This window comes from Trichomycterus rosablanca, chromosome 24 (assembly GCF_030014385.1).
Source record: "Trichomycterus rosablanca isolate fTriRos1 chromosome 24, fTriRos1.hap1, whole genome shotgun sequence".
Taxonomy (NCBI): Eukaryota; Metazoa; Chordata; class Actinopteri; order Siluriformes; family Trichomycteridae; genus Trichomycterus; species Trichomycterus rosablanca.
The window spans coordinates 16,428,690-16,449,984 of NC_086011.1; the positions used below are offsets into that span (position 1 = coordinate 16,428,690).

The window sequence follows — 21,295 nt, forward strand, 5'->3', positions numbered from 1 at the left end:
ACTATATTATTGGTAGTGCAAATCGGACATACTGTTAGTCTGGAATGCAGCAAATTCAGTTTGCTTCATACGATCTGATTCTTTTAGAACATTTCAATATTTGAGCTTAAATGTACATTTCTTGAGTCTCTAAACACTAGAAAACATTTCGCTCAGCTATTCTCTGTATAAGTTCTCATATAATAATAATGTATACACGGTGCTATCAAAATTGGTGCATTTATTCCTTTCTTTTTATTTATTTATTTATTTTTGTGTGTAGCCTTTGTTTAAGTCTTGTTTTGGTCCCCATTTCCAAGGACGTTGTCCCAACTTTCAGAAACATGTAGAGATAGACTGGCCCTGGAACACCCACCTAATGCAAGCGTACAAGTAGTGCAAGCGTACATCCTTCTGTACATACCTATCATGTGTTCTTCTGTTACTGCGTAGGTTATAAACATTACTCAAACTTGGAAACTTGGTGACAAACTACTCCCTGTCCAAAATGAAGTGCGTACTGAAAATGAAATCTGATTGTATTGTACGTGTCTCCACCAATTTTTTTCTGGTGCTAAAATGGCATGTAATCAAAACACTGAATGCTCATTTTAAACTCTGCTGTCTGTGTATGATAACCTTTTAATATGTACGATAACCTAAATGCTTTGATTAATCACTGTCCAAAATTACTTGACCTGTTCTATTTTATTGTAACAGATTATGTATTGACACAAGCTATTTCATTTATCGTCTTTCCACTGAGTTTAGGTGCTCAATAAATCCAGTAAACCTTTCCTCTGTTTTCCCCTGTGCATGCTCTGTCATTTTACAACAGCTAGTCCTGATTTTGTTGTATTTATTTTGACCTACAGATATACACTATATACATGCCCAAAAGTATGTGGACTAGAATAAAGATATGAAGTAGTAAGAAAAAGAAATCCAGCAAGCACATCTACATGATGATCATTGCTAACAGATGTATAAACAAACAGATTTCTTATGGAACAATCTCCATAGACACATGTTGACACTGAAATAAATTATACTGAACATCCCAAAAACAGCTTCTTTGCATTATGAAATGTAGGTTTAATTATCATCAGGAAAAGAAATAGTGCAAACCACATTTAATGTTAGTCAATGTCCTTGATGTCACTTTTAAAGATAGCAGAAATGTGTATTTCTCTTGGATTTAACTAATATTTTTTGTTCTTCTTTAATTTCTGACAGAAGAGTGTAAGTTTTTGTATACTCTGCTTTGCACATACAAAAAAGTGGCAATTTAATGGAAATTATAGTTAAATTATACCTTAATAAAGTACAAAAGGCAACTTACGCACTTTGCGCAACCTACGCAAATTCACGAACCACCCTGGACACGTAAGTCAGGTTCGTGAATCGGACCATGCGTAGTGAGGCTCTCGTTCCGTCTGCGCATGCGTAGTAAGGCTCTCCATCCGCGTGGTTGTTTTGATGAATAAAAGCTCCTTTTTATTTATTTTGTGCTTATAAATATAGACAGAATAGCATCTGTTTATACATTTCAATGAACAAGGACACCTATATTCTTTCACTTTTAAACATTTACATATTTATTCACCCAGCAAACACAACTACGTAATAGGCCATGATGGAAACGTTTCCATCATAGAGTTATAAATACAGAGTGCTTATAGAAACAGAAATCACTGCAGTTAGCTTAGCAGCTAACACTAGCAACTAAACTAACAAGTACCAGTGTTGAGCTTGGATATTAACACACATCTGTAATGTATTTCATATAGTTAGTGTCCTGCACACAGTGCACAAGTCTTTATTCTATATCTTTCATAATAATAGTTATGGTTTATGAGTTATTTGGGTTTTAGCTCATGTTGAGCATTTGAGCTTTTGTTTTTGTTAGCAATAAAGTAGAACTTGCATCTCGGTCACGTGATATTTCTGTACAAACCATATAGATAATATACCATGTAAAACCCAAAGCATACAGCTACGTGATCATCACACCACAGTGGAGCAACTGACCTCCTAATGAGCAGTTTTTGTAACTGAAGCAGTTGGAATTGGTGCCCCAGTTATAAACCTTTTAGAGTCGTATAGATCTTTTCTTTATGCCATATTGTCTACTGTGGCTGTTTTCTTTTAATTTGTCACATTGACCACTAGATGGAAGTAAAACACAACTACTTAGTCAAGAGCTCAAACGTCTATGAATGACTGAATTGCTGTATTATGTCATAGTTTGTGCCATGGTATGAAAAAGTAGTCAACCAGTGTTCTTGAGCTAGACAAACTGATGAATCACATACTTAGCTAACACCACTTTCAATCATAAGAACATCACAGTTTTATTTGAAGTAAATTCCAAGCAAACCAATGTTTGCTGAAATCATTTTTTCTGTGGCTAAAAAGTCAAACATACTTCTTTCATCCTGTTATAGAAAATCTGCTTAGCCAAAACTATGCATATAGAAACTTGGCATGTTCTCTTCCGTAGTGAGAATGATTGACTACAGGTGATGACTTTTCTGCACTCATAAATAGTTTGACTGCACAAGTACAAAAGTACAAATGCATGAAACAATAGTCCCCTCCTTAGGTAGGTTGAACAAAAAAAACAAAAAAATTGTCAGTTTATGTGGAGGACAAATTTGTCAGGGTGGATAAAAGTCATCCAAAAGCCCACAAGAAACAGGTCTACCATAAATTACAAGTAACATAGGTGACATTGTCCAGTCAAGTGCTTTACATCACCATGGGCTTAGAAGCATCCGTGCAGCCCTTAAGCCATATAAAGCCTGCTTGACTTTGTACATTAGCAGCTTGTTATTCATGGCAGGCCAGTTTTTAGTGGTTATATTTCCCGGAGGAAACCCACGCGGACACGGGGAGAACACAGACACAAGAATTAAACGACTTAACAAATTTACAAGACTTATTATTAGAACATTCTACACCACCAACACAGTTATTGAAAAGAAAATCTTCATAAACCAGTAAGAAATAACTTTAGGGTTTTTGTTTGTTTTGGACAAATAAGAGTGTTCCATTCAGTCACCAGTAAAAAAAAATCACCTGTCAAAAATCACAATCCATGCCATGACACACGTCCCATGCATGAGTTTGGGGCGGGTGGTTTTACTTGGATAGGGATTAAACCCATTTGGCATTCCTGAGTCTGTGCGCAGCGCATGAGTTGCGCATAATGGCACAGAACAGCGCAGACAGAATACACGTCTAATCAGCATCCAGCTCGCTCACCAAACCCTCTCCACTGTCAGCACTGGAAACACTGGAGTCCGCGCGTAAATGGAAACTGTGCGCTGTGGTTAGACCCGGTTAGCTGTATTAGGTGGAACTTTGGAGGTTCGTGCGTCCGGATAACGGATCCTTATTACAGGAGTGGCGTGCGCGTGGCTCTCCGTGATGCGTGCGCTCGTGGCGGTGCTCGCGCTGTTGGCACAGTGCGCGTGCGGGGTGCACGGGTGCCAGTTGCCGCAGGACTGGAGACCGCAGACTGAAGCGTGCAGGGCAGAACTGGCCGAGATCATCGTGTTCGCCCGAGTGTTGGCGGTTCATGAGGACGCACATGGAGCCGCGGCGCTGAACTATCTGCCCTGGCAAAGCGAGGCTGGACTCTTTTTCTCCTCTGAGATCGAGCTGCTGTGTGATCAGTCATGGGGGAGCATGCTGGAGGTGCCCGCCGGGTCTCGTTTTAACGTTACCGGACTCGGATACTTCCCGTGCTACTCATACAGCGTGGTGGAGAACAACAATTACTACTTCTTTCTCAGGTAGAGAATGCAAACCTACACACACATTCACATCTTTACCAGCCATGCTGGTACAGTCAGTGCTTGTTTGTTTGTTTGTTTATTAGGATTTTAACGTCATGTTTTACACTTTGGTTACATTCATGACAGGACAGGTAGTTACTTATTACACAAGATTTATCAGTTCACAAGGTTATATCGAACAGTCATGGACAATTTTGTATCTCCAATTCACCTCACTTGCACATCTTTGGACTGTGGGAGGAAACCGGAGCACCCGGAGGAAACCCACGGGGAGAACATGCAAACTCCACACAAAAAGGACCCGGACCGCCCCACCTGGGGATCGAACCCAGGACCTTCTTGCTGTGAGGCGACAGTGATACCCACTTAGCCAATGTGCCACCCCAGTTAGTGCTTGTAATAAAATCCATGGTCCAAACTGGATGGCCTTAATTACTCGCTGACAGAAAGACAGACATATTGATTGATTGGTTAGTTGACAGACCAAGGGCTCACCAGCTCACTAGCAAGTTGATCAGTCATTTATTGTCTCATATTCAGCTATTTGTTTGTTTTATTGGGATTTTATCGTCATGTTTTACACTTTGGGTACATTCATGACAGGAATGGTAGTTCTTTACACAAGTTTCTTCAGTTCACACAAGGTTATACTGGACACAGTCCTGGACAGTTTTGTATCTTCAATTCACCTCACTTGCATGTCTTTGGACTGTGGGAGGAAACCGGAGCTCCCGGAGGAAACCCACACAGACACGGGGAGAACATGCAAACTCCACACAGAAAGGACCCCAGCTGGACTTTCTTGCTATGAGACGACAGTGCTACCCACTGAGCCACCGTGCCGCCCGATATTCAGCTTAATGGACATAAACATGGATGAATGGATGGATCAGACCGATGGATGAGTGGGTGTGTATACATGCATAAGCACATGTTAGTTTGTTCCGAATGCACTTTAATTGCTTGTACATTTAGCATCTTGTCTTCTGCATGGAATTTTGCCTTGCAAAGATATATAAAAGCATGATGGATGGATAGTATGTGGACACAACTAAGTTTTTAGTTGAAGTAGATCACCAGCACCCTTTATGAACAGGGGTATACGATCTATAAATTAAAAATGTTCTGTGCTCATTAGTTTAGATCTTTATTGGTCTACACAGAGCCCTGACTGGATGATTGAATCCATTAAATGTATTTCTAGCTACAGCGTCTTGTCCATCCAGTTACCACCAATTCTCTTTGTGCACACACTCTTTATTCAAGCTTTATGGAAAAGCATTCGGAAAGCCTTCCCAGTAAATTGGAGGTTGTTTTATCCACAAATAGAGGTCAACTTCATATTAATGCCCATGGTTTTGGGATAGGATGTCCAACAAGGTCACATTCAAGGGTCCACATACATTTTATCATGTCGTGTTTTGAAAGTGCATGACATTTACGTGAAAAAACTAGGGATTACTAATTCCATAAAAAAGACTTAATGCAGGGTATCATATCATGCCATGAGAACCCACCACTCTGTACGGTTTCAGGTTTTTCCTGACCCACCTAGTCAGGTCATGATCCGACCGACTCTCTATAAAGATAGATCAGGTGTTTCAGGATTGTGGAAATCCGAGTAGAGGAAACGGATCAGAACGACGTATGTCTATGACTGGAGCAGAGAACACCAGGTCATAAATGTTGGAGAGCAGCATACATCAGATTTTATTAGTTGTGTCTGGTCTTTGTTTCTATGTTTGGATAAACCAGGATCCAGCTGGCAGGGAAAGTGACAGCAGATCAAGCAACTAAACTGAAGCAGCTGTGTGGGGGTATGAGTGGTCACCCCAAATTTATATGAGAGTAGCAGAGGAGGGGGTAAAGAGGGAGAAGAATTTGTTTTAGTACATTTGTGTAATGCTTTTAGTGATGTCTGACTTTCAAATCAGCTGCTCTGAAGTCTGAAGTCAAGTCTGATTCATCTCAATGTCAAATCCAAGTTAAGTCTAAAAGCTCAAAAGTTCAAGCCAAAGTTTAAGTTTTTTAAACTCGAATCTAAGCCAGACTTTAGTTTAGGTACAGTTAATTCCAGTTAGGTTCAAAGTGGGTCCGATGTGACCCAAAAAACTCAGAGACAGGAATACACCCTGGATAGGGCATCACACTCTCACAGGGCACCACACACATACAACTGCACCCAGGGTAAACTAAGCTAGAGTAATTATCTTACTAGCATGGTATTGACAGTAAGGAGGAAACCAGAGTACCTGCAGAAAACATACTTGGACACAGGAAGTGGGTATGAAACTCATTAGACAGTGACCATAGACCATGATCAAACAGATTCTTAGAACCATTGGCGGTTCATACAGTTCAACATTTCTGGACAGGTTGACATCAAATTAATAACCTTAATGATCTTTTTGTTATCTAACCAGACATCCAGTAACACTATATAGTAATCCAGTTTATCAGGTCATATTTTTATCCCCCAGTTGTTAATGACAAGATGTATGTGCATTTGTGCATTTTATGAGGTCTAGTCTTGCATCAAGACGACTACAATTCAGACGGGCTCACCGGATTTATTAAATGTTTTGACAGCAGAAGCCTTGTATGCCTTGACAACGAGACTGCTTTTGTTGTTTTCACCATTGTACCCTCTCTCAGGGGCCCAATCCATCAGCATGAGTGATGCTTTCCTCCCGTATGTAACACTGCACGTTGGCTTTCCAACTCCTTACTCTTTACTCAATGTTTTCTATGGCAAATCTCACACAGCAATACAGCATTATTAAAATGACTGATGTTGAATAATCGTTTGGTTGTAAAACTCTCTACACAGCTGTGCTGGATGTACATGAAAGACGGTTACGTACAAAAAGTTATAGAATTCGAGTTCGGCATTTGTTCAGGCCGATTATTCAGGCTGATCTCTGAATGTGCTGCAGCATATGAACTTTTCTGCATTTTAATTACAAACGACTGAGACTCAAAACATGCTGTAGCATATTGATAGAGTTTAAACCAGGTCAGCCTGGCGGGAAGCAGATCTGCATTCAAGGGCATATGTGAACAACAGGAGAGACTGTGAGGAAAGGGCTGGTGGGTTTCCCATCAGTCTAAAATTACAGATGTGTAACAACACTGACACAGTTTATATCGGGTGTAGATCAGATGGCATTGGAATTGGATTCCTTCCACTCTGAGCACGTGTCATGATATCCACGAAGATTAACAGAGCGTGAAAGCTGGCACTCTGAGCTCACTTTATTTAAGTTTGGGGTTTTTTTCTTTAATATGTACTGACAGTTATGAGTCAAAGCAATTTGAGTCAGTTGCCAATTTGAGAATCATTTCAAATGCATTGCTTGAAAATAATCTGTTTAGAGAATTAGCTACACTGTATGGCCAAAGATAGGTGGGACCCACCAAAGCATCAGGCACAGTTTTAACTGCATCCCAAACCACTTATTTGTGTATTATATTGTAGTGAAACTAGTGTAGTGTCAGTGTTTTGAAACCCTTTTTAGTATGCAACAATTCTTTTGGTTGAAAATCAAGAGACTTGTTAATACAGGTCATTTAGCTATAAAACTGCAGTAGAAAAGAAACATCCAAAGCATTCCAGCTAATTTAATAACAGAGTACACACAGATCCTGTCAGCTTCAGGGTGTGAAACAGGGAAAAGAAAAAAGAGAAAACCCTAATATAATTATTTCTGATGTCACTGGAACTGAACAGGCAGTACATGATCCGTATCCAAACTTAATAATCATAATTTTTTTAACTCGTCTTGGTTCTGAAAACATATCATACACATAAATTATTAAAATGGAATTATTAAGCATCTCTGATTTCACAGCAGAACACCAAGAACACTCAAGACACCCAGAATTAAGAGCAAGAGGGTAAAAGATCTGAGGGTGCCTGGAGGTAACAATTATTTTTAAGTCATGCGGTGAACATCTGGCTCTACTGTCCGAATCAGGTTAAGACTTGGCAATGATCACTGGAAAAGTTTCACCAGAGAAACTTTGGAGGCCCCTGTATAATGAGCACAAACCTAAAACCCCCAAGTCCTCCCGAAGCATCAGCAAAGGACCAGCAAACAAACAGATCAGCATACGTTGCAAAGTCTGTCAGACCATATGAAAAGCTGTTACTGCTACTTCCATTAACAAAAACACAGGGTCGTGTTGTGTAAGCATACCACCAACTACGAAGCCCCGCATTTAAGGAAACGATCCTGCGCAGACAGGTTCAGACCCACCCCAGTGCTCTTCTCATTTTCATCACCTCGCAGATATCCAGACTTCTTCAAAGAAATTCCAAGCCACATCACCTTCAGCTGTTCCATACCAATAGTCCTGGGGGGTGCTCCGAACGGACAGGGATGATAACTGCTGTACTTATTGCTTTCAGTATAAACAAGTCTACTCCTGACCAAGGGATTCCTTTCTTCTTTGAGGCGATATTGGCGTCAAGACTAATCCCAGGTTTGGAACAAAAGCTGTTTGTCCTCTAGTGTAAATATCAGTTTTTACCCAGACACAGGAGTGCTCTTTCACCCCAACAGTGCAGCACTGTAACAAATTCCAAACTCACCGTCCAACGTTTGCTTAGTGACCCCTACCAAACCTAAGTACCTGTGTACAATTCAGTACCCCCTGTTCTTCGAGTATGAAGAACCTCAAGAAGGGACATACAAGTGGAAGTAGAAACAAATGCAGATGATTTATGATTAAACACATTTTATTACTAGTTAAAGGCCCTACTTGGCACCCAAACAGTGGCTTCAGTGGGGTTTGAACCAGCAACATTTTGATTACCAGTCTAGAACTATGAGCTGAGCTGCTACTGCCCTGATGCTGCAATGTCCACTTTATTCTCAACAGAACACTGATTACCATGGTCCATTTATAATCGGTTTGTGCATACATCTATTGTAAAGGGAACTAAGAGATGATCCAGTCCAAGATCAAATTTGATCCAGATTTAAATCCAATCAAGGTCTTTTATTGTGTAAAAACAAGTGTGCACATGTTCTGATGTCATTGCCCCTAAAAGCACTGTTGCAACATGCCATGCTTCATTTTCTAAACATCAAACTCTGCAAGGGTCGCAAAACTTACAAAGACCATATACACAGATAGCTTCAAACAGACAATGTTACATGTAAGCACCAAATTAGCATGGCAGATTAGCCAATGGCAATAAATAAACTCTGACAAGCCATGAAGAAACATTAAGTAGAACCAGGCTCTCAAAGGGAAACCCTTCCTCCTCGGAGCAGCATCGGACCATGAGATTAAGTTCTTAAAGAGTCGGGAAAAAAGACACAAGGCAGGTCCTTATCTTAAAAAAAAAGTGATCAACTCTTCCAGGTATGTTTTAAAGAACAGGGCAAGCCAGTGGAACAAAAGAGCATTATTATTCACATAACTTCCCTCCGTGAGATCTTACTGGTGCTGAATCAGCAAAGCGGTGTTAAAAGATTTCCACTTCACTGTGTCTCTCTCGGGTTTGTTATTTCCTGCCAGACGCTCCACCAAAGCCTGCCACCAATCAATCACCAGGGTTGGTTTCCCACACAAGACCCCAGAGAGCAGAGAGGGGGAAAACGCACCTCAAAAATGAGATGTGTTTAGGACATCTAGACACGGGTTTTGGTTTTGTTGAACACATTCAGCATTGCTTCATTGCCTTGGCTTGGCATTGTCATGATGGTAAGATTAATGAGTCCTTAACAGGGTTTTTATTCAATTCTTAAACTTAATATATAGTCTGAAGGGTATAAAGTAAAATAGCAGACATGTTATTTCCATTATCTAAAACAACTTGGAGGAGTCACAGTTCTAGATTTGGTGTAGTCATGCCATTACCTCCAGTAAACCTTCACAGACTTGTGTACTAATTTTTGCACAATATGATATTAGTCCCTGATGTTATTAAACAGCTGGTTTTAGTTTGACAGGACAAATCGTCACATGTCAAACTACCAAAAAGTTGAGAAACCTGAGAAGCACAGCATGGAAATGTTATTAGCTCATAAGTGTATATACGCTCCAATGCCTGATGCCTGCAACACATTCCAAACCAATTGGGACAAGAGCATGTTTCCCCTTGTGGTACATAATCTTCCTTTTTACACCAATAAATAATAATTTTTGGAGTGAAGACACTGAAGTTAACATACTTTTGGATGACCAGCAAGGTCATGACAAGCTAAAGCAAAACTGCCCTTAGCTCTTACATCTCTGTCCACACAGATGTACCAGTATTGAAACTTAATGAGCCATATATTTTTAAATCCAGCACCTTTCAGTGTGACTGAGTAAATAAATGGTGCATAATTTTACCCATATGGGAGTTAAAAGAGGTCATACTGTAAATCTGGGCACCAGCTAAACTTTTTACACTCCATAGCCCTTTATAGCTTTTTAAACCTCAGTGACCCATATTTCATGAGATCTGGAGGATGCTGCAGTCTGTATACTCTGTGTAAAGAGGAGGATGTTTGGAATCCAATCCCAGTTCTTCAGCCAGGCTAAGGATAACTGGCTTTACAAACATTACGCTATAACTCTATATCTTTTAAAGCTCCTCCAGAAAGCTTTAACATGATCCGGATGGATGAGTCGAGGTCTTTGAACCTGCAAAGCCAACATTTCCAGCAAATAGACTTAAGTCACCCACAGAGAAAGATCCAATCCCAGCCATGAGAACGGGACATTCATGATTTATATGATTCACATTTTGTTTCATTTAGTGTATTGTATTTAGCCAATAAATTGTTGATTCAGGACCAGCAGAAAAAAAAGAATAGTGACACTGAATTACCTGAAAATAAAACACTATATAGCAACCATGAATATGCTGATATCATTTTCAACCTTTAAAAAACATTGTCAATGTGTACTGTAGTTATGTAACGTGGTGTCTCACAAGGCTTTATTCTTGGCCCGTTGGTTTTTCTTTTTCTCTCCCAAGTGTAGTTTGTTTGACAGAATAAAAAAGAAAACACACAAAAAATTACTTTCATGTCGTTATCTTTAAAAGTTTAAAACAGTGTTTGTGTTACATGTACTTGTAGCCCCAATAAACACCTTTGACAGCGAGGCTGCTGACCTCGCAAGACCAAATTCTTTATTAATATAAAGTGGTGTGCACAGGGCTCAATTCTTGGACCACTGTTATTGTCTACTATTACTCAATGATTCTTTTTTCCAGATCACTTTTTCTTCTTGGTATTGTTATCAAAATATGTAAAATTTTTACTGTATCAGTAACATTTAAGAAATGTCCACCCAGTGTGTACACTTTATTAATTTCATACTTTGTGATAACTGACACCATTACTTTAGCACTTTGCCAACATTAACAACTGTCCTGAATGGAAACACCATATGTTTCCTTCCTTTAGGTGACTTTATAGTGCATAGTACATGGCGTGTTTTTCATTGTCCTCTGGTGGCCTCCATCCAAGACTCACAGGAAGAATAAAAAGGCAAAACTAAAAGAAGCTTCTCATTTTCCTGCCCTGAAACCAGTGTAGCCATGGTTTTGGAATTAATATTTATCCGACCACTTAAAGAGCATTGATAACAGGATTCGGGTTTATTTTCCCAAATGCTGGAATAATGCGTCCGAATTCAGCTTGGAAAGTTTGTAACAAGAGAAGAATGGAAATGAATCACAGTTTATGAAGTGCTAGATACAGAAATGAGGAAACCATATGACGATTACGACTGGAGGCACATGTTTACACACACAAGGGAAGTACAAGTCATGGTGATCTTGGGATTTGAACGATTTCTGCAACTGTTTCTCTTCTATGACTGAAGGACTGAAAAACCTCATTAAAATTACTTTTACCTTTTAAAGATTTACTTTTAAAAGTCTGATTGAGCATAAATATATATTCAGCAACTTGTAGTGGCCTTTTAATTGCCTTGTCTGAATAGCCAGGTGTAATAGCCAGGCTTTACTTTGCCTTCAGCTTAAAGGCTGCTGAACAAGAAAGAAGTCTTTGCTTTAAATTTGGTACTTTAAAGCTTGACTAAGTACTGGACTAACAACAAATAAAAACAAGGCATTGCCCATGGTGATGTACAGCTCACTTGACTGTGGACAGTGAAAAACCCACTAAAACCCAAGAATTTGGTCAATCAGAGAAAAAAAAAAAAACGTATTTACATGTCTTATAGTTTATTATCTTCTCTTCCTTTAAGGATGGATGAAAACTACAACATCATCCCCCATGGCGTAAACTTCCAGGACCCCATCTTCCCCGACACACAAGAGAACCACCGAATGTTTGCCAGCCTCTTCCAGTTTTCCAACTGCACCCCCGGCACGCAGGTCCACATGTACACGCCCGAGTGGGAGGCCCAGGAGGACAGTCGGGTAAGCGCTCACCCAATCATCAGCCCTGTAATTAGAGGTTCATCCAAACATTGTAACTGGAGGCCCATAATAAAACAAATATGCTCGCAGTTTAAATACGCAGTTTACCTTGAACACTTAAGTTAAAATTAAGTTAAAACAACCCCTGTTTACCGTCTCATGGCCAGAAACCAATTCATGGTCTCACTGCTATATATTTATCTAAATCTCTCTACCCACCAGCAATCACAGATCTTCTGATGATGGTGTGCCCACTATACCCCAAACCTGACCATCCACCCTGGGTGGCAAATGGGCACTAAGATGATAATGACATAGTGGGTGTTGTACTAAAAGCTCCAATGTTTCAGATCATTGCAATGGATGAAGACATGTTTTAGCATTTCATATACAACTGTCTAATAAATCTTACAAATAATCACTAGCAGCTATATATTTGGAGCTTGGATATTAGTCTGCCCATTCCTTAAATCAAAGATTTCCCATATAAAACTCTCCCTGTATTGTTACCATCTGGGCGTTTATGTAACTATGATGTGCTATAAATCCAGAATAATATGATATACATATGTGACTGGGAAGAAATGGGAAACATGTGTAAGTGGGTGAAGTATCAAGCTGTGCTTCCAAAAGCATAGTGGGTGATTCAGGGCCCAACCATACGAACCAACATACTCTAAAACAATAAATCTGTGGGATCAGCTAATTGTACAGCTGCAAACACTAGGACCTAGAATAAATACACACCTGTATAGTACTGAAGCAGTCCAATTGTCCGTCCCTGCTTATCTGAACACTGATTGCTGCATTTCCCACAAAGCCTTTTTGTCCCAACACAGCCGGCTAATTGTCTATGCTCAGTCTGTCGAGTAACCTTCATGACAAGTTGCCTCACAGGTATGCAAACATTTTAAATTTGTTTCAATAGGAAGTCCTTTCAGCTGGCAGGCGGCTCTTCTATGTGCATGCTTGCCCTCCTTGATATACTTTAATGTGTCCCAAAATGTCCTGCATCTATATTGTTCACATTATAATTATATAATTACTCACTCACTCACTCACTGTCTTTACCGCTTATCCAATTAGGGTCGCAGAAGGGGCGGTGCTGGAGCCTATCCAAGCTTTTCAATGGGCACAAGGCACACAGTAACACTCTGGACGGGGCGCCAGTCCATCGCAGGGCAGACTTACACACACACACGCACATACACACCCATTCACCTATACGGCAATTCAGTGTCTCCAATAAACTGCATGTTTTTGGACTGTGGGAGGAAACCGGAGCTCCCGGAGAAAACCCACGCAGACACTGGGAGAACATGCAAACTCTGCACAGAAAGGACCCGGACCGCCCCGTCTGGGGATTGAACCCAGGACCTTCTTGCTGTGAGGCAACAGTGCTACCCACTGAGCCACCGCACCGCCCCTATTATATAATTATCATAATATAATATAATTTGATACAACATACAAAAATCTGGTTTCCACATTGGCTAAATCTGACTGTACCTGTAATATGAAAGCAATTATAAAATCCAGTGACGTCCAGCGTTCCTCGAACTTGGTTCTGATTGCTAAACACACACCAACGCATTAATGTAACCTAATCCATTTTCATTGCTTTGCCATGACAGAAATCTTTCATGTGAGTTCAGGACCCGATTTAAACCAGCTTTCTAGGCACAAGATCACTGGAAAAAATGCAAGGAACCTGCGGTGCTTTATGGTTTATTAATTTTTGTTAAAAAAGAATGACAGTGCAGTGTTGACACAGCAACGTGACTCTCCGGGATCCGTAATGAAGCGTTGCGAGGTCAGGCAGAAAAAGCGGCCGCAGTACGAATCAGATTGAAAGAATAACATGAGTGCAGTTTGTAACATGAGTTTGGGATATGTACAAATGATTTATGAATCACATGAAGTCTAGGAGTGAAAAAAACATTGAAGAAACACAGAAGAGCTGCCAGACTTGGTACGTTTGTTTCTCCTGCTGGTCTGGAGATCTCAACTCAGACTTAGATTAAGTCTAAGAACATGTACAAACCTTACATACAATTGTATGGATTTCTCTAATTATCAGAACACATTTTTTCTTTTATTGACTTATTGGAACATATTTGTCTAAAGTAAAACTTTAAAGTAACTATAATGTTCCTTTATAAAATTATTGTAGGATGTGTATGAAATATACAGTACATACAGCAACAAAGATTATTTATAATATTTATCTCTATATTATTTATTTGCTTGTATCTAAAGTTCTGTAATGGCTTGTATCGTGGCAGGGATTCCTAATTCCTTTTTTATGTGTTTTATTGTTTTATAGCTTGGTTTAGTTTATAAGGAATTTTGGGGGTTTGTCAATCAAGGTCCTGCAACCCCATTACAAGCACCCCTATTTCCCCTGCCCATCCACACACACACACCAGGGCAGTGGTAGCTCAGCGTGTAAGATACTGGACTAATTATTAGAGAGTCATTTGATTCAAGACTCACTACTGCCAAACTCACTACCCCCCACCCCAATTGCTTGCCCTGACTTCTGTCTGTTCATAGCAGACAGATACGGCTTTGAATTGTATGTTGAAGATAATTGATTTAAACATGTAGACAGCAAACAGTGTCTGATTTGAGAAGGTCAGAGGATGTGGTGAAGTACCAGCACTTACTGCTTGACTATATTCCACAAATTTCTGCTTCTCAGTCTGTCAGTTTCCTATATTGTATTTATAAACATGCCAGTTGGCACATAGTACATTTTTTGCTGTGTAGATTGTGCTGTGAGAAAAAAGGCTGGAAAAAGTAGATTTTGTACTTTGACAAGTTATGGAAAATTCCTGATGTGCAGAAGATTAGGTGAAGCTGTGGTTAGATCGGTCATCAAAACCAGCCGTGTTTCACACTCGTATAAGACGGCGATTAACTGCAGATATGTATAAATGAGAAAAACCTGCTCTCATCATCATGATTTTCCACAGTAACACAGTTTTCCATGCTAATTTGGTCAAACATTAGAGTACATACTAATTATTTATTACATGTTTTATGAACTAAATGCATTATGTAGTGTTTTCAAATAACCAATATGTAAAACTGTATGTAAGACTAGTTTTGCCTCAGAAGCAGAAGCACAATCATCAAGATTTTGCCAAAGTAGGCCCGAGGACCGGCTGGCAGCAGGGTCAGGACTGGACCATCAGCTAGAATTGGCATAAGGACTAGAGCTCTACCTTGGTGTCACTAAGGGCAGTCGTGGCAACCTCAGTACCACCAGGGAATAGGGTAGTGCCATCAGAGAGCAGTGGGCAAGGAGGCACCATCAAGGATAGGCAAGTAAAGTTTAATTTGGTTCGGAGCCCCCTGTGCAGCAACCTGGACACCACTGGCAGGCAGCTTGGGACCTGCAAAGTCTTTTATAGAGTTCAGTCCTGGGTTCCTCTCCAAAATGAGGTTTTCTGCTCATTTGCATGCCAACCCAAAGAGCCTGGATGGTAAAAAATTGAACCCTTTCTAATCAGGCTTTGAATTAGTGACAAAAATGTCTTGTTAAAGAGACCATCCGTCATAAAGTAGGTGTGTTTAGTGAAATGAATGAATAGAAATAAACAGTCATAAAAAACTTGTCCACATTGATCCTAAGTCTTTTTTAAGATTATTTAAAGTGTTCTGTGATTCAGCAGTGCCAACTGTAGTAAACAAATGAATGTTTTTATGATGTAACAATGTCCACTAAAAATATGATTGTTTAAAATGATGTAACTATGCCTAATTGATAACTGATGTCCAGCTGTATCATGATAATGCAATACCCACAGAATAAGTCCTTTCCATAAATGGCCAAACTCAATGTTCCAGTATGATGTAACTTTGCCCACACACACACACATTATGACCCACAGTGACATTCTTCTACTCATTTTCAGCTCCTGTGTTCCTCCATCCAAAAAGCCCTCTTTGAAGAAGAGGAGAAGGTGAAGACGCTCTCCCAGGAGGTCAAGATCCTCGAGAAAGCCAACAACCACCTAAAGGACAAAGTGAAGAACTTGAAACGTCTGCTAAGACTGGCCAAGCGTGACACCAAGGAATCAGCAGTTAATCTAAAGCAGCTTCATGAGCCTGAAGCAGAACCGCCACACCCACAGCAAGACACCAACCAGGACCGAAAACCCGCTCACAACAAGCTCCTGCACAGAAATCTCAAAAACTAGCACAGAAACCAGCACAAAGGAAGGAAGTTTGTCTTAATTACTGCCAGGGAGTCAAAAAGACTCGGATTGCAGATAAGAAAGTGGTCAGCTGGAGGTCAGTACAAACATGAAAGTAGAGTAGAATAAAAATGTTTTTTAATGATACATAATGACTATAAACATTCATGTCAAGATTACAGGGCAGAGAAATGTAACCAGAGGACAAGTCCACTTTCTTACAGAAATGTTAAATCTTGGCTTTTGTAGACATTAAGCAGACATGTTTCCAGCTAGAGCTTTTTAAGAAATGTATTTAAAATGGAAAGAATCCAAAGAAACATACACTATATGGACACAAGTATTGGGACACCCTTTGTAAATACTGAACTCATGTTTTTCAGCCACAACAATTGCTAACAGGTGTGATAAATCAATAATATAAAGTAAATTATATGCTTCCAACTTTGATGCAACAGTTTTGGGAAGGCCTGTTACTGTTCTAGCATGATATATAAAGACACAAAGAAAAGCTTTGGAATGAGCTGGAACCAACTGACCAACAGCAGTACCCAGTCATACAAATGCTCTATTGACTGAATGGGCACAGAAATCATTTTAATACCATTTGTTTTTTTAAATCAGATGTCCAACAAGCTCATGGTTAGGTGTCCAAATACTTTATGCCATATGGTGAATAGGGGTTTGCAAGTAGAATAGTTCTACCTTCACATTCAAAATGCAGCCTTCAAACTAGTTGTTTTACACAAAGCACAGTATATAATAACCAGTAGTACCTATTTTCACTATTTTTACCATGTCACATGATGTTACTGCAGCACAATATCTGAAATTTGCTCAAATCGAACATACAAGTATATTCTTAAACTTAAAGTGCACTTGACATTTCTGAAATTTCTTGCTATGCTTTTTTTTTAACAAACGTTTCTTAAATGTGTCGAGCTGTATGTGTGTTAATGTATATGTAAGTGTTTATATCCAGGGCGCTGAGCGCTTTATGATTACAACCACTACCCAGCATGGCTTATTTTTTGGCCAAATGTTACAGCATTAGCTGGCAATTTTATTAACAATGTTATTTTGTGTATTTGTACTTTTTTACCTGTATGTCCTTAAATAATAAAATATAATAAACTGTTATGTTGTTTTGAAACGTTATTACATATATAATTGGCAGAAACTCCGGGAAGCAAAGCATTGATGCACCCTTCACCATGCTTTACATTATTCACAGTTATGCATTTCAGCCAAAATGTTCAACAAAACACAATCCCATCAGCATTCTGGAACATCATATTTGGGTAATATCATCAAGTTTGGTTTCAAGTTAAAGGGTAAATTGGGCAGAGCTGGGATCTCGAATACATCTCTGCCTGCCGGTTAGGCTGAGCAGCCACATGAACAACGATTGGCCTGTTGTTCAGATATTGGCGGGGCTAAGCCAGATAGGGTCTCTCTCATGACTGGTGCAGTTGTGACCTCTGCTGGCTGATTGACGGCGCCTGCACAGAGATGAGAAAAGAGTGCTCTCAGGGTGTGTCTCTCCGTACACAGTGCTGAGCTGCACTGCACTCGTCAAAGTGTAAGTGATAAGATGCATACGGCATGCTGCCCATGTGTCGGAGGGGGCGTGGGTTAGCTTCGTTCTCAATCAGAGCAGGGATTGGCATTGGTGGAGAGGAAGCATGATGCAATCGAGCAATTGGACACACTAAAAGGGAGAAAAAGGGGAGAAAATGCATGAACAAAATATATATATTTTTTTTAAAAAGGGTATATTGGTCAGAAAAGCCACATCTGCAAAGCAGAGATCTTAAATATCTTAACAATTTGTTCTTCTTTATCTGGACTGAAATGCAATATTCTTTTACATAAAGAACTGTTACGTATGATTATAGACTCTCTATGCTTATCAACTTTGATGGAGTGAATCTGACCTTTCAAAGTGGGACTTAGCCATCAGGGTAAAAATACAAACTCTAATACATTCAATTTAAATCACTACATCATGCAAAACAGATGTGTTACAAAATCCCTGGCGTGTGGAGGTCATGCTGTGAAAATTATAACCATAACTTCATATTTATATGAATTTTTCTTCATGCATGGACTTTCTAGTTGAGCGACACTATTTTAATAATGTTTTTTTTTATTGAATAAAAATGGTGCAACAGCATCTGTAACCTTTTTAAATCGACTAAGCTGCCAGGGTGGTCAATATTACAAATCATATTTGTGTATAGCTGCATGTGGCAAAACAGTCACATTTTAGACAGTGCAGTTTTAATCAGCCATTTCAGCCATGAAGAGACAAAAAAAAAAAAACTCTGAGAAATCTGATCTTTTGTACTAATGAACTGACAGTCATTCCTACAAATGTTCTAACCTGCTTTTTCATTTGTGTCAAATACAAAGAAATTCTGAAGTGTGTGTTTTTCCAAAATTTCCGATAACAATGTGATCCTTGGTTGGTGGACTAGTGTAATAGGCCACTGTGCAACCTGAGCCCTAATTGGATAAGCGGTGAAGAAAGTGAGTGAGTGATTTTAATAGCTAATCCATGTGTAATATGTGCACAGCAGTTTGTTAGAACCTAAATCTGTGGGTAACTTGATCACTGATATTAATTTAAATATTATTTGTCTTTAGCACAGCAATCTCATAATTGTCGGTCACCGCTGGAACTGAACTTATAACTGTTTTTATAATTGTATGCTTAAATAATTTACACATTTCTGAACTCTGTGTGTTGATAAAGTAAATTCCCATAAAGATATCTTTATCTTCATGGTTGTGTTGATTTGTAAATTGTACGTTTACTGATGCAGCCTGTCAGGAGAAAAGAGTCTGACACCTCTGCTCCAGACACTATCTTCTGGTGAACATTTGCTTCCAGTTAAGTTATCAGTCTAAAACCAGGCATGAATCTAACCAAGTTTAATCTGCTGACATCCAGCAGATAAACAATTTCCATTTACGTCCAGTGGAATCTCAAATGCCTGGTCCCATTTGGATCTGGCCATAATTACCCCATAATTCCCAGCAGGATCCAGGGCTTCGCTCTTCTGAAAATCAAGTCCAGCTTTGTTTTTCTTTTTTTTTTGATTAATAACAGCCCAGTTAAAGCAGAGATCTGCTCAGAGTGGCCGTGGTTATTTTCCCGCATTCCAAAATGCAAGCTGGTGCTGAGGTTAAAGTTTTCATGGTGAGATTTTATAGACGTGTAAACGTGAAGCATTATGTGCATGGATGCATATGTCAAGGACAATATACAGTTCAAAATGTCAACAGTACATTTGTAGATTTAGGATTTTGGTGGCATTCTATTCCATATTTCTATAACATAATAAAAAATATATATTTAGGAACTTCACAACTCAAGAACATGTATATAAACTGAACTTTTTCATTGAAAAAAAATCCAAGCTGATCGGTTGCAGTTTTTGCAAATGAACCAGAGGAATGAGAACACATCTTTTTACATGGACGTGTTAGAAAAAACATTTTAGGAACTCGGGGAGCAGTAGACTTATTTAGAAGCTCTAGCAACCAAACATTTGTAGCAATTTAGAAATCCAAGAACAGTTTTAGAAAACCACAAACTTCTTTCTAGAAAATCAGAAAATGAGGAACATTTTAGAAGCCCAGGAACTTTTCCAGAAATGTAGGGACCTAGGGGTATTTTCTGGAACTCTAGGAATCCAAATACCTCTCTAGAACAATGTTCAGCAACAACTGCACGAAATGTTATTTTTATATCACAGTAACTTGTTTATTACTAAAAGATAAGAGTTGTTATCTTCAGGAAAAATTTCAGGAAACCCACAATAAATAGACCACCACAACATTCAGGTTCGAGTTCCCTACAAGCTCATGTGCAAGTGTTTGTTAAAATCCTGGAGTAGGTACCTGGACCTTGCTTTAGAAACACATGGTTTAAGTATAAATTCCAGACAATTTTAACCCTTCTGTCTACACACAAATGTTTGAATGTTTTCAATTGACTTTGTATATAAAATATTTATTAAAATATTGTAAAAATTGTAAAGCAAAAAAGAATAAAAGAAAATCATGAATGAACTTTAGGGGTTAACTGACAAACCAGCATCAGCATCCAAACAAACAAGCCTGCGGTTCCTCTGGCCCTCCTGTAGCGCTTTTATTTGCTGTGACTAGCTCCTCTGATGCTTTCCCATGAAAATGCCATGTGAACGCTGCTTATAAAAACTTTGTAGTTCTGGCTCGAAACTGCGCTGTGGCTGCGCTTTTCTGAGTTTCTGAGCACAGTCAAGATAATTAAAAGCTAATTGGGGGTTTGTTGGACACTTTGGTCAACCATAGTGTGGTAACCCGGCTGTTTCAGAGTCTCTTAATTCCTTTTTACTGTTTGTGATTGACTAACTGTGGTCTTTGTGTATCCATATAAGTAGGTTAATAAGTTTGACTGCACATATTCAAAAGCTCAGATCCATAAACCACAAATAAATAAGACGCTACTGGAACATGTAGGAGGTTTTGGTGGTGCTTGGTCTAAAAACTAGTGGTTGGAAAGCAACTGATCTTAATTATTCAAACCCAGGGTCACAGAGAAAAAGAATTATAATTGAAAAAACTAATTTTAACAGCACAGAAGCACGAAATGAACTTGTATGTGATTGCCACCTTGTGGAGGCTTTACATTACATCTTGTAAACCACAGTGGGAACAGATTGTACAGAGCAAAACAAAGAAAGATGCCTTGTTTGTATTGAAAAAAGTTTAAAAAAACATCAAAACCCTTAAACTCCCATGATTCCTTTACAATTTTTGTGAACTCTTACCTTTAGCTTTGTGCCTGTATTTGTTGAGATCCTGGCATTCAAAATCTTTTCTCAGTCCAAAATAGTTCAGACATCTCAACAGTCGCAGCAGCA

The 21,295-nt window shown here is 39.2% G+C and overlaps 1 protein-coding gene across 1 annotated transcript; it reads left to right on the forward strand.

The window, feature by feature from the left end:
• Positions 1 to 3,344: 3,344 nt before the first annotated feature.
• Positions 3,345 to 17,520, forward strand: ccdc3b (coiled-coil domain containing 3b). The gene is made up of 3 exons (XM_062986757.1): positions 3,345 to 3,779; positions 12,003 to 12,177; positions 16,101 to 17,520. Exons 1-3 carry the CDS (start codon positions 3,412 to 3,414, stop codon positions 16,383 to 16,385), a joined length of 828 nt encoding a protein of 275 aa, XP_062842827.1. The 5' UTR covers positions 3,345 to 3,411; the 3' UTR covers positions 16,386 to 17,520.
• The last annotated feature ends 3,775 nt before the right edge of the window (positions 17,521 to 21,295 follow it).

What these genes read in the sequence shown, in the direction of transcription:
- ccdc3b (XM_062986757.1), top strand. Translation starts at nt 3,412, where the DNA reads ATGCGTGCGCTCGTGGCGGTGCTCGCGCTGTTGGCACAGTGCGCGTGC. An exon ending in AATTACTACTTCTTTCTCAG is followed by an intron (nt 3,780 to 12,002) that starts GTAGAGAATGCA and finishes TCTTCCTTTAAG; the next exon opens with GATGGATGAAAACTACAACA. An exon ending in AGGCCCAGGAGGACAGTCGG is followed by an intron (nt 12,178 to 16,100) that starts GTAAGCGCTCAC and finishes ACTCATTTTCAG; the next exon opens with CTCCTGTGTTCCTCCATCCA.